The sequence below is a fragment of the Kogia breviceps genome, chromosome X, assembly GCF_026419965.1.
Source record: "Kogia breviceps isolate mKogBre1 chromosome X, mKogBre1 haplotype 1, whole genome shotgun sequence".
NCBI lineage: Eukaryota > Metazoa > Chordata > Mammalia > Artiodactyla > Physeteridae > Kogia > Kogia breviceps.
The window spans coordinates 121,295,108-121,309,230 of record NC_081330.1 but is presented as its reverse complement, the minus strand read 5'-3'; the positions used below and the strand labels follow the sequence as shown (position 1 = coordinate 121,309,230).

Genomic DNA, 14,123 nt, shown 5'->3' with positions numbered 1-14,123 from the left:
TTCATTTTCACCTTAGGGCACAAATAGGAGGTACGAGGCCAGCTGCTGAGGTGCTGATGGGCCATCAGCGGAGGGAGGGATGCTGACACAGGCTTCTGCCAGCACAGCACGCGGACAGGCACCTGCTGGTATTAGCCCTGGTGGTATTAGCAGGAAAAGCAGCCTCGTGAGTGAGGTCTTGTAACTTGTGTCGTGTTTCCTCGTCATTCTGTCCCTTTTTTCATTAAGTGACAGAAGAAATTTTACTTTCCCCGTAGCACATTGATAAAGTATTCAAACATAAGGAACTGCAGCAACAGCTTGTGGACGCCAAACTGCAGCAGACAACACAGCTGATAAAAGAAGCTGATGAGAAACATCAAAGAGAGAGAGAGTTTGTAAGTGCAATTTCTTAAAAAAAGAAATGATTGCCAAAATTGTAACCAAAGCCATTTAAAACATTGAAACTTATTCTACATTTAAATTAGCACTGGGTTGTGCTAATTGGTTTTTTTGTTTGTTTTTTGTTTTGTTTTTTGCGGTACGCGGGCCTCTCACCATTGTGGCCTCTCCCGTTGCGGAGCACAGGCTCCGGACGCGCAGGCTCAGCGGCCGTGGCTCACGGGCCCAGCCGCTCCGTGGCATGTGGGATCCTCCCGGACCGGGGCCCGAACCCGTGTCCCCTGCATCGGCAGGCAGACTCTCAACCACTGCGCCACCAGGGAAGCCCCGCTAATTGTTTTTTTGCTCTAGATTGTGAAGGGCATGTATGTGTTAGAAAACATTAGCCTTTTCTTTCTATTTAACTTTATATACAGAAGATACACTGGAGAGGTTAGACCAAGTTAGTGCAAAGACCTGCACTGATTGGACTTTTCTGTGCTTAGAATATTTATTTCACTTTTTAGATAATGGCCACCAAGTTTAAGAATTATAGCAGTATTTAGCACATTAAATTTGGGGATTTGATTTAATAGCAAGCTTACCAAACATGGGTGTCCTTCATACTGTTACAGTTTATTTCCAAACAAGTAACTTGAAACTAGGGAAACTATTTGTTTACTCTGGTATAATTTTCTGAAAAACTTTAACAGAATTTTCTACATCCTAATCACTCAGCATTATTCTCAGAATGTGTGCTCAGATTATATGGCCTGTCAATAACTGTGAATACAGTGGAATGTCATTGGGTATGTATAACACATGCAAATTTAAGTTTACCTGCTTAACCAAAAAAAAAAAAAAAAAAAAAAAAAAAGAAAGTCAGAAGTGGTTATGATAATGAGGACTGTCCCATCCAGATTTCACTCAAGTAACCTAGGCCCTGAGGCAAGCCAGGTCTGAAGACTCGGATCCTGAATGGCCCTCGTGATGTGAACATGTCCCTCTGAGTGCGAGTCTAGGGTTAAGAGAGATACATTTTTCACACAGCATGGTCGTTCCATGTGAACTGACAGCGCTGTCCCGTGCATAACTGAAGAGACAGTTGTCATTTCCCAAGTTAGAATAGAAATATGATACACATATTTAAATAAATACATACGATACATGTATTTCTGGTTGGTTTTAAGGACTTTTCAAAACCTACTGGACTAAGTGTGACATTTTACTTCAGGGGCTGAATTTCACAGCTGCCTACTATGCAATTTCACTACATAATTTTCTTAAACTCAAGTATATAAATTAAAGCTCCCATCCCATCACCACCCCACACCCCCGCCCCCAGCTTTAAAAAAAAGTGATTAAAAAAATGAAATCAGTTCCTGATTTCATTGTTTTGCTCCATACAATGCCTCATCTTGCCTCGTGGAGCAGAGGGGCTTTCTAATTTTTTTTTCTTTTTCGGCCATGCCGCATAGCACGTGGGATCTTAGTTCCCTGACTAGGGATCGAACCTGTGCCCCCTGCAGTGGAAGCACAGTGTCTCAACCACTGGACCGCCAGGGACGTCCCAGAGGGGCTTTCTAAATGACCCAGATAATGTCGAGATTCTCAGCCATGTTTTCTGCTCAATAATAGACTTCTAATTATTTTCATCTAAAAGACAACAATTTAACCATGAGTTTTGTAAACCTGTTATTAGGCCTCCTGGGTACTTCTTCTAAGCAATAAAAGAGTATTCCTACATTGCTAAGTGTTAACAATGGAACAGATCAAAGATACAGGTAATTAGCAATTGGTGCGACAGAATCGTGGTTCTTGCTAAAATAATGAGTGGAAGGATTAAGCCTCACTATCTGGTCGTTGGACGTTGTAGTCATATTTGTAATGACTATTAGTATTTTGCCAGAATGTTTCTGTTTTCTAGTTATTAAAAGAAGCAACGGAATCAAGACACAAATATGAACAGATGAAACAACAAGAAGTACAACTAAAACAGCAGGTAACTTGACAGCAGGGGTAGTAGAATTTGTAAGAAAAAAATCTATGGTTCATTTGATACATACCTTGAATCTCCTCTAAGATGATTTTGCTTGTTCCCAGCAGACCTGAGAGTAGATCACACGTCCCTCTTGGAGTTTCCCTCTTCGTTTAGGGTGACCACCTCATCCTGATATGCCTAGGACTTTCCTGCTTTTAGCACTCGGTCCCAGAAACCAGGCAGATGGGACAGTTTGTCCCACTATCTGCAGGTCCTCCTTCCAGTATCCCACATACTTCCTCCCTTTCTCTTGTCTGTTCCCATGTGTGTCAGCTAACTTCCTACTAAAGAAAAACTGATACATCTTCAGATTTTAGTTCTTTTTTGTGAAGTTGAACCATATGAAATTGCTGATACTTACTTGACCTACAAAATGGCATTTTCATATAGTGTAACCTGAAATCTTTAGAATTTTGTGCTATGAGCCTGTAACCTATTTTTTAAAACTGCCTATTGATCATGCATTTCCACTCCCAGGTAGAGTATGGAGGTGGTGGCCTCCTTAATGGGGGCCCCCGACTTTCCTCCCTCCCTCCCTCCCTCCCTCCCTCCCTCCCTCCTCCCTCCCTCCCTCCCCTCCTCCCCCTTCCCCTCCCTCCCCTCCTCCCCCTTCCCCTCCCTCCCCTCCTCCCCCTTCCCCTCCCTCCCCTCCTCCCCCTTCCCCTCCCTCCCCTCCTCCCCCTTCCCCTCCCTCCCCTCTTCCCTCCCTCCCTCCCTCCCTCCCTCCCTCCCCTCTTCCCTCCCTCCCTCCCCTCTTCCCTCCCCTCCTCCCTCCCTCCCTCCCTCCCTCCCTCCCTCCCCTCCTCCCTCCCTCCCCTCTTCCCTCCCTCCCTCCCTCCCATCCTCCCTTCCTCCCTTCCCCTGAGCAATATTGTTCACTCCAGTCACCATGCTGTACATGAGATCCCTGGAATTTACTCATCTTCTGATCAAAAGTTTGTACCCTTTGACCAACATCTTCCCCTTTCTCCCTGCCCTCCACCTCTGGCAACCACCATTCTACTCTGTTTCTTTGAGTTTGGCTTGTTTAGATTCTACAGGTAAGTGATATCATACAGTATTTAGTATTTGTCTTTCTGTGTCTCGCTTATTTCACTTAGCATAATGCCCTCAAAGCCCATCCACGTTGTCACAAATTGTAAGATTTTCTTCTTTCTTATGGCTGAATAATATTCCATTGTGTATATACACCACATTTTCTTTATCCAGTTACATGTTGATGGACACTTAGGTTTCTTCCGTATCTTGGCTATTGTGAATAATGCTGCAATGAACATGGGAGTGCTGATATCTCTTTGAGATCCTGTTTTCATTCCTTTTGGATATATACCCAGAAGTGGAATTTCTGAATCATATGGTGGTTCTATTTTTAACTTTTTGAGGAGCCTTTATTACTGTTTTCCATAATAGGCTGCACCAATTTACAATTCCACTGACAGTGCACAAGGGTTCCCTTTTCTCCACATCCTCACCAGCATTTGTTAGCAGCTGTGAGGTGATATCTTAGTGTGGTTTTGATTTGCATTTCCCTGATGACTAGCGATGCTGAGCACCTTTTCTGGTACTTCTTGGCCATCTGTAAGGCTTTGGGAAAATGTCTATTCAAGCTGGTTTTTAAATTAAAATTTAAAAAAATTTTTAAAAATGTAATTTATTTTTTGCTATTGAGTTGTATGAGTTCCTTATATATTTTGGCTATTAACCCTTTATCAGATATATATGGTTTGCAGATATTTTCTCCCATTCAGTAGATTGCCTTTTCATTTTGTTGATTGCTTTTGTGCAGAAGCTTTTTAGTTTGATGTAGTCCCCCGTGTTGATTTTTGCTTTTGTTGCTTGTGCTTTTGTTGTCATATCTAAAACTTCATTGCCAAGACCACTGTCAAGGAGCTTTTTAACCTATGTTTTCTTCTAGGAGTTTTACAGTTTCATATCTCCTGTTTGAAGTTAATTTTTGTGAGCGGTAGAAGATAGCAGTCCAGTTTCATTCCTCTGCATGTGGTTATCCAGTTTTCCCAACACCTTTTATTGAAGATACTTTCCTTTCCCCATTGAGTATTCTTGGCTCCCTTGTCAAATATTATTGACCATATTTGTGTAGGTTTATTTTTGTTTTGTTTTGTTTACAGTTTATTTATTTATTTGTGGCTGCGTTGGGTCTTCGTTGCTGCCCGCAGGCTCTCTCCAGTTGCAGCGGGCAGGGGCTACTCTTCATTGTGGTGCGCAGGTCTCTCATCTCAGTGGCTGCTCTTGTTGCAAAGCATGGGCTCTATGCGCACAGGCTTCAGTAGTTGTGGCACATGGGCTCAGTAGTTGTGGCGTATGTGCTTAGTTGCTCTGTGCCATGTGGGATCTTCCTGGACCAGGGCTCGAACCCATGTCCCCTGTATTGGCAGGCGGATTCTTAAGCAGTGCGCCACCAGGGAAGTCCCTGTGTGGGTTTTTTTGGGGGCTCTCAGTTCTGTCCCGTTGGTCTATGTCTCTGCTTTTATGCCCGTAGTATATTGTTTTGGTTACTATAGCTTTGTAATAAAGCTTGATATCAGGGAGTGTAATATCTCCAGCTTTGTTTTCTCAAGATTGCTTTGGCTATTTTGTTTTGTTTGTTTTTTGTGGTTCCATACAGATTCTAGGATTATTTGTTCTATTTCTATGGAAAATGCCACTGGAATTTTGATAGGGCTTTGGCTAGTATGGACATTTTTAACAATATTGACTCTTCTGATCCATGAACCCAGGGTATCTTTCCACTTATTTTTGTCTTCAATTTCTTTCATCAACGTCTTAGAGTTTTCAGTGTATGGATTTTTCATTTTCTTGGTTAAATGTATTCCTAAATATTTTTATTTTAATGGTATAGAAAATAGGATTATTTTATTTCTGTTTATTCCTTTTTCAGATATTTTGTTGTTAGTGTATAGAAACATAGAAACATAACTGATTTCTGTATGTTGATTTTGTATCCCGAAACCTTACTGAATTTATTCTACCAGGTTTTTTTTTGTGGGGTCTTCAGGATTTTCTGTATATAAGATCCTGTCATCAGCAGACAGACAGTTTTTCTTATTCCTTTCTGATTTGGATGCTGTTTATTTCTTGTTTAATTGCTCAGGCTAGGAATTTCACTATTGCGTTGAATACAAGTGGTGAGAGTGGGCATCCTGTCTTGTTCCTGATCTTAGAGGGAAAGCTCTCAGCCTTTAACTGATTCTTGAGTATGATGTTAGCTGTGGCTCTGTCATATGGCCTTTATTATATTAAGTATGTTCCTTCCTTGTACCCAGTTTGTTGAGCGTTATTTTGTTTTGTTTTGTTTCGTTTTGGCTGCACTGCGCGGCTTGTGGGATCTTAGTTCCCTGACCAGGGATTGAACCCGCACCCTTGGCAGTGAAGGCGCAGATTCCTAACCACTGGACCACCAGGGAATTCCCTGTTAAGTATTTTTTTTATCGTGAATGTATGTTGAATTTTACCAAATGCATTTTCTGCATCTATTAGATCGTACAATTTTTGTCTTTCATTCTATTGTGTTAACGTGGTGTGTCGCATTTATTGATTTGCCTGTGTTGAACCATCCTTGTAGTTTTCTTATCTGGCCTGTACTGTCTTATCTGGCTTTGGTATTAGGGCAATGCTGGCCTTGTAGAATGAGTTCAGGAGTATTCCCTTCTCTTCGCTTTTTGGGAAGAGTTTGATAAGAATTGGTGTTTGTTCTTCTTTCAGTGTTTGGTAGAATTCACCACCCATCCATGAAGCTGTCTAGGTAGGCCTAGGCTTTTCTTCGTTGCCTCCCTGCTTTTCAGTCCAGACCCCTTAGGTTTGTTCTAATGCAGTCTTTCTCTCTGGTGCCTTGTGTGCAGTAAGGGTGGCAGATGCCTCCCCACTCAAAGAAGAGGTACAGGAAGGACTTCACGTGTCTTCACAGACAGGTGAAATGAGGCATTTGTACCTACAATTCACCCTTTCTCAGAAAAGTAGATTACATTTTGATGAAAAGTGTATTATGCATTTTGAAAGTTTGTTATGTAACAAGTTTTTTAAATTTAAGGACTCTAAATTAGTTCTAAAATGCAGACTGGCCTGAATCTTTAGGTAAACACATTGTTTGAGTGCTGTTTGTCTTTGGGCACGTTTTACAGTGGTGTGGCACTCATTTCTTATAAAGCTAGCCTAACTTAGAGTGAAAATTGAAGAAGTCTTTTGAACTTTCCACCATAAGTTATTGTGCTAGAATGCTTCTAGGAAACTTTGAGCCCCTTACTAGCCCTATAAATTCAGTTGTCCATATAAATGGAGAAGAGAATCAGTGTGGAAAAGGTATAAAAAGTCTATAGATGGCTTTGGAAGATGGACTTTAATGCAGGGCCCCAGAGGGCCCTTCTACCGAGTTCACAGACAGCTCCAGTTCTGTTGTATTGTTAGCAGTGCAGCTTCTCTTGTCTGTGATCTGTGTCGCCCTGAGTCATGTTATCTGATCATTAGTTTGTTTCCTTTGCACCGCTCCTTCCTTTTCCTGTTCTTCCGAAGAGTCCATCTCATTCTCTGCTCTTGCTCGCCATGTCCGTTACCAGGCTTTGTTGATGATCTTAGTCTTTTTGGTGTGTTTTGACCAATTTTGTAATCTAGGCCCGTAAGTCCAAGATGGCAGTTGCCACTTACTCATTACCCAGAGGGGGCCAGCGTTGAACTCTGACGGGACAGCCCACCGGGATGTTCTTTGATAAAAACAGACCATGCTAAGACTGCCATAACTTCTAATCTCCCTCAAGTGCCAGAACTGCTCCATCAGTCTGCCCGAGTCTTACCGCTGTTCCGACCCCAGGCCAGTGGCCCTGGAGGCTCTGTCACCATGTGCCCCTCTATGGACTGCTCTGCATGGAAATCCTTTGCGCTATATTCTTCACCCTGAAATTTCTGTTCGTCCTGGCCCGCAGCCTCCCCCTCCTGGGGGTGTGCTTTGGCTGTCTTATCGTCGCCTCCCCTGGCCTGTTGCTATTGGTAGCGTCGCTTTTGGTCCGCGTCTTCTTCCCACACAGCAGAGCTGGCCTCCTGTCTTTCCACCTGCTGCTCCGCTCCCTCCCAGGGCATCTCCCCTCCCAGGGCATCTCCCCTCCCGCCCTGGTCTTGGCTTCTCTTTATGCTCTGCACACAGCACTGCTGAAGGTGGAAAGGCATCGCTGACGCTGCTTCTTGGCCTCTGGTGATCTTTTCTTCTCCGCTTTCTGTATATGTGCTGTGTGATCTTGAGCAAAGCACTTTTATTCCTCCAGGCCTGTTTCCTCATCCTGAAATAATGCAGTTACATTAGGTGGGCTCTCAGGGTTCCTGCCTTGTCTGAAATGAAATAATTCAGCCTGCCCTTGAGACCTAGCTTGAGCCTCGGCCACAAGGAGCTTCCCTAACTATTCTATTCTGACCCCTACCGCACCTCCCCACACCCCGGGCTTCTGTGAATTCCTGTCCTGGGGGAGAAGAAGGTGACTGTGTTCTAAATTCTGCTTGCCTTATTGGTTAGTGCCTTATTTTCCCAGCTAGAATAAAAATTCCTTAAGGGTGGGAGTTAAAAGAAAAATTGGTGTTTCTACCTCTTTCAGCTTTTTTCTCTTAACTATACTCCCACTGAATTCTTTCTCCCCTAACCACGCCAATCCTTTGGCTTCTGTTTCATTTTCCTGCCTACATTAAGAAGAGAGATAATCCCTGATTTCAAGCTAGGAACTGTGCAGGTGGTATTCTAAAAGAATGATCTTTTTCCAAGGACAATTTTTCAAATATAAGGAGAGTTAAGTTCATAAGTTCATAAAGGATTAATTGTATGAAATTTATAGCTATTCCACATACTTCAGTTTTTATTATAATTGGAGGAATGGAGCTAATAAATATTTATTTGTACATTTTAAACAGTTACATCTAAAGATGGTGAGGTTAACATAACTTCCTAAGTTTCAGTGCATTTCGGTGGGTTCTTAGAACTGCAGCCATTGATGTCTGGGGTCGAGGGTTGGGTGTGCGTTTGTTCTTATTTCTGCCGCTTGTAACAGGTAACGTTTAACCATATTATGTTCTTTTTGAAAGCGTTTGGGATTTTAAATCATTTACCTAGAACTCTGAATTTTTTATACTTGTTTTCTGTAGCTTTCTCTTTATATGGATAAGTTTGAAGAATTCCAGACTACCATGGCAAAAAGTAATGAACTGTTTACAACCTTCCGGCAGGAAATGGAAAAGGTATTTGCCTGTTTTTAGTGGAGTATTGCCTCGAAGGGAATTTATATACGAAGCTATTTTCAGCATGTTTGCTACTTGGATGAGTTCATGTGTTTACTGTGCTGTCTTCCTCTCCTGACCCTGCAGTGGCATCATGCCTGGTCACTCTGCCCTCGCTGGTAGCCCACGTAGCTAGTGACCTCTAGGCCCTCACAGTTGTCTTTATTAAAGTTCACCCCTCTATTAAATACAATTTGTTGTTAGCAGTAAAGCGGTGTCTTTATTTGCTTCAGGTGATACCTGCCAGCCCCACCCGGTACCCTTTCACAAAGCTCAGTGTCCTTGGAGATCACATTATTTAAAGACATCCAAGCCCAGAACAGTAACTACATATTTTGGTTGGTCGATGCAGATTGGTGTTTCTACCTTTTTAGCTTTTTTCTTCTTCTTCATTTATACTCCCACTGAATTCTTTCTCCCTCGAGCAAACCAATTTTTTGGCGCCTGGTTCTTTTTCCTGCCTGTGATAAGGAAGGCGGCGGTATCCTCGATATTAAACTAGGAACCAGTACGCCCATGTATCCACGCGTTCCGCCTTATGTCGGGGGCTTTTAGGGATGGGCGGCAGGGGAGGCGGTGGCGGCCGGCCCTGCGGGCAGGGTCCGCCGCGCGGCGCTGTGTGACCACAGGCGAGTTGTTACCCTTTCTGTGCCTTCCTTGTTACAAATAAAAACGCCTGCCCTTCATAGAGCAGACTACTTCAGGCAGCGCTTGGCCGTGGGAAGCGCTCCGGTGAGCCCCTGCGGGTATCGGGAGCCCTCGGTGGGGGGCCGGGGAGCGGGTGCCCCCGGCACACAGGACCCGAGAACCAGCCTCGTAGGTGCCAGAACGAAACCTTCCGAATTTCTGAAAAGTGGACTCTGGCAGCGTCGGTTAAGAACGTTCCCCCGACTTTTGGACCCGTTTTATTTTTAGCAGAATGTGAAGTGGAACGGTCATGTGAGTCGTGAGGATAAGGGAAGCCGAGGGTTAACAACTTTCCCCTGGTCCCCGGTCCCTCACCTGCTCTCCTCTCCGCTGCCGCTGCTTCCCGGACGGCTGCAGCCTCGGCGGCCGGGGCAGAGCGCCAGCTCTTCATCTTGGGGAGGAGGGGGGAACCTTGATCCTTCCAGAACTCTCGTGAAGTAGTTAATGCACAGAAAATTCAGGAACGGAGATGTATTTTTGGTACGACTTGGGAAGGAGGAAGGCTGGCCTCGGCCTGAAGTGAGTGTTCAGAGCGTGCCGGCAGGCAGCTTCCTCTAGGTGTGGCCTCTGAAACTGAGGCGATGAGATGTGGCTTTCTCATCATATGAACCCCCGCTTTGGTCCTGCCACCACCATCCGGGGAGCTTGTGGGATGAGCTGTGCCCTGGGCACCGTGATGGGGGCGGGAAGGACCGGTCAGCCAGCCAGGGGGTGGGGCGGGCTGTAGAGATAAGAAAGGGAACCTTGAATTTAAATTTGCAATTGTATCAATTCGCAGATGACAAAGAAAATTAAAAAACTGGAAAAAGAAACGATAATATGGCGGACCAAATGGGAAAACAATAACAAAGCACTTCTGCAAATGGCTGAAGAGGTGAGGTGGTTTCCCGCGGTAGCTGACAGGGCAGGGCACGGGCCTTGTGACACTGGCGTCCTAGCCGAGGCCTCTGGCCAGAGCTGCTGAGTGGGCTCTGTCCCGGCAGGAGTCGCAGCTAGAGCCCCGGGTGACGTGGGCTTTGCTACCGACTTTGATTGACTGGGGCTGGGGCTGAGGGTCGGGGAATCTGCCTTCCGACCAGGCGCCCACCTGGCCAGGACAGGCCACTGACTCGGGTGCCTCTCTCCCCGCCTCGCCTTACTCTTTCCGAAAAGGTAGCACAGTACTTTTTGCCAGTCTCACGAAGCTGAGATGTACTGTTTGCAAACACTAAATGTCACACCTCAGATCCTGTTCTCGTCTGAGGATTGGTAAAAACAAGAGAAATCTAGGTGAAAATAAGATGAGTCCTCCTCTTTTTAAGGCAGGCCCTTCATTTTTTTATCTGCTAGTCTTTGGTGGTGAGTATCTTCAATTTCCTTAGTAATTCATCAATACAAAATGCTTCTAAAAGTGGGCTTTGGTTCTTTTATAAGAAACACGAGAGGGAATTTCATTTGTGTCACCCCAGAACCACGTTAGTTGGTGTCCGTAGCCATGTGTGCGGAAGGCAGGTGGCGGCACGTCGGGAGGTGTTGAAGAAACTGAACGTGTTCAAGAGGTGACCCAACAAGTGGCTCAAAAGACTTAACTTTGTTGTATCTGGTAACCTAATTCGTATTCAGTTGGGTTACATAAATCCTGCTTTTTCCTCTTTGCAGAAAACTGTGCGAGATAAAGAGTACAAGGCCTTTCACATAAAACTGGAACGACTGGAGAAGCTGTGCCGGGCCCTGCAGACGGAGAGGAACGAGCTCAGCGAGAAGGTGGAGGTGCTGAAGGAGCAGGTGTCGGGGAGGGCGGCAGGCGGGGGCCCAGCACTGCCCGGGGCCCGGCCCTGCGCTGCCCCGGCTTCTGCCGAGGAGCCCGGCGCCGCCTGGCGGAGCGCTGCCCGCGGCAGCCCGGAGGCCGAGTTCCCAGGTGCCGGGCCCAGCATCGAGTCAGTTGACTGAGATCAAGTATGATCACTGTTATCGAGAGCTCTATTTTGTGTATAACTTTCTCTGCTAGTAGTAACTTGGTTTTGTGGTGAAAATTTTCTTACTTTTTCTACCATATCTGTATTTTCTTAGAACTACTGGACTTATGTGGTACAGGAGGCTGCTTGGCAGGTTTGAATAGTTTTACTCTACATTTTCCTCAGCTGTGTTGCACATCTGCCTCTTTCCCCTTCATCGGAATGCATGTGCTCATCGCCTTTCTCCCTCTCCCCTGCTGCTGGCACAGAATTGTCCAAATTAAAATGTCACTCACCAGGGCTGACCATTACAAGGGAACTTTGTTCTGATAACGGTCTGTCGTCGTCCCGTCCCCCGCCCCACGGCTTGTGGGATCTTCGTTCCCTGACGAGGGATTGAACCCAGGCCCCGGCAGTGAGAGCGCCGAGTCCTAACCACTGGACCGCCAGGGAAGTCCCTGATAATGGTTCCTGATGTGAAAACAATACTCGTTTAAACATCCTGCCCCCCCATTAATATCACTCAAAAATATCAAGATGATTAGATATTTGTCTAATAGCTCATTTTAAATGCCAAGTAAAAATAAAACTCTAGGCTTGGGTCAGAAACAAGCATAGCGGGGCTTCCCTGGTGGCGCAGTGGTTGAGAGTCCGCCTGCCGATGCAGGGGACGCGGGTTCGTGCCCCGGTCTGGGAGGATCCCACGTGCCGCGGAGCGGCTGGGCCCGTGAGCCGTGGCCGCTGCGCCTGCGCGTCCGGAGCCTGTGCTCCGCAACGGGAGAGGCCACAACAGTGAGAGGCCCGCGTACCACCAAAAAAAAAAAAAAAAAAAGAAAAAAAAGAAAAAAACATAGCATATTTGATTCAAATTAGCTGTTTGATATTTCTATCACTTGACAAATTGAGATGGCCGCAAGCCTAGACTTGGTTTTGGCAGAATATGTACATAAAGGTGTAACGTTTAAAGTAGTATATACAGGCAAATCATTGGAGAAACAGGGCTAATGTTTATGTGATTAAACAGTCCCACCGCTGTTTTCAGGATAGAAGCAGTATCTGAATTTGGACCACGTGGATGCCCGCTGGGTGGGGACCCTGGTGGTTCGCTTGCTTTTAACTCGGCATTTGGGTGCGCATCCTCCACTCCCCACGGAGAGCTGCCACGGACAGTGCTTTGTCAGTAAGTGTCAGGTGATGAGGGTACAATCGTGTGTAGCTTTCCTTAAGCGGAAGTCCCTCCACTACCTTCTGGCTGCTTTGAAAGTTGGTGTCCAGCTGTTCTCACAGTCCAGATAGCACCGTTCTCCAGGGTTTTTTACAGGGAATTTTAATTTTGATCATGCTAACTGAAACTGATTCCATTTCTAAAACAGAAAGACTGGAACCAGCATTTTTAACTTTGAGGAAACTTGGCAGAGAGTAAGTAGCCCGGATCTATTTATTACTTAGGCTTTCAGTCTGTTTCTGCCCCTTTTCTTAGTGGTTTTTTTGAAGTAAAAACCAGTGTTATCAAGGTGTCTGCACTTGGAATGGGGGACTTTGGAAATGCAGCACATGACTTTTGGATTTGCTCTCTAACTTCCTTTGTTCTTCACAATGTCACATGTGGTCGAGTTTATACACATCATTAACCAGGGTGCACTGATGAGAGTTTTGACTTTGTCCCTGGTATAATTTGCATTGAAATACTTTATGAAATAAAAAGGCTCTATTATAACTGATGTTAGCACATTCCACTGAGCAAAACTATCAAACTGACACTTCTTATATTGCTTACTGGACCGAATAAAACTCTCTTCTGTCCAGTTAAAAGGGTTTTTCTCTTTGTTAAAGTTTTATTTGTCCTGTCACGTTCATGGTCTAAACTGGGTTGAAGAATTGAAAACTGTCCAATAGATAGATAGGCAACAGCGCCTGGAGTGGTGGATTATAGCTAAGCTTCCGCCATCAGTCATGTTAATTAAAGGGCCAGACAGTGAAGGAAAAGAAACCCACAAAGTTGGTTGTCTAATTACTGTCAAAATGAGTCGGAAGCAAAAACACACACATCCTCCTCCAACAGCCTTTTATGGATAGCCCCTTCGGTTACTAAATGAAATCCTGGACTCATTTCCCTGAGAGGAAATGGAGGTTCACGTCAGAAATACACTCTAGTGTCAAATTAGTGCTCATGACCCCATTTCACAAGCGCCCTGCTGGATGTATAGCTCTGACTGTCTTAAGCCATTGTGTAGCCCACCACGTTTCCTTGTGCTTGTCCTGTGTGGAAGATTGTAACGGACCTGTTGCATATTTTCAAGGGCTTTATAAAGCGACGTGATTTACAGTACTTGGCCTGCTGCTTTTGGCTTACTGTGTATTTTTAGCTAGATGCTCTCATGGTGTTTAAAGGACATGGATTCTCTCTGGGGTGCATTTGGTATCCTTTCAGAATCTCTCCTCCCATTACCCTGTGAATAAATACAAACGGGACCCTCTGAGAAGGACACACTCCTAAAGCAGGCACCTCGCCAGCCCCGTGTTGTGGCTTTGTAGCACACCCTGTTTCTACCACATTCTAGAACACTGTAATGCTACTAAGGCTGGCCCGGGAAAGACTGAAATGTCAAATTTGCTTCAACTGCATTTGCTGTACCATCATGGAATCCTGATGTATATTATTTATAGTGGCAGGAGACTCCGAGGAGTAGAGCAAACTTGGGTCTTGGATAATATGGACCATTTCATCCTCAGACTTGTAGGAGTACATTTCTTGGTCTTGAGACCAGTATTGTTTAGTTATGTATGCAACTGCCTTTATTACACCTGGTTATCAATTCAATTCTCAGGTGTTG

General features: G+C 45.0%; 1 protein-coding gene across 5 annotated transcripts in view; it reads left to right on the top strand.

Moving 5' to 3' along the window:
* The window catches only part of TXLNG (taxilin gamma), a 68,764-nt gene that overhangs the window by 52,004 nt on the left and 2,637 nt on the right, over positions 1 to 14,123 (top strand). For 3 of the 5 annotated variants that reach the window (XR_010838697.1, XR_010838696.1, XM_067023740.1), the window contains exons 6-12: positions 258 to 377; positions 2,288 to 2,362; positions 8,537 to 8,629; positions 10,134 to 10,229; positions 10,994 to 11,104; positions 11,405 to 11,443; positions 12,663 to 12,708. Coding sequence is in view for 3 of the 5 variants with exons in the window: in XM_067023740.1 (XP_066879841.1) it covers positions 258 to 377; positions 2,288 to 2,362; positions 8,537 to 8,629; positions 10,134 to 10,229; positions 10,994 to 11,104; positions 11,405 to 11,443; positions 12,663 to 12,686 (558 nt within the window). In the remaining 2 variants the exon portion in view is untranslated. Of the gene's footprint in view, positions 1 to 257; positions 378 to 2,287; positions 2,363 to 8,536; positions 8,630 to 10,133; positions 10,230 to 10,993; positions 11,385 to 11,404; positions 11,444 to 12,662; positions 12,709 to 14,123 lie in introns of those variants that run through there. The other 2 variants (XM_067023739.1, XM_067023741.1) reach the window with 1 other exon arrangement.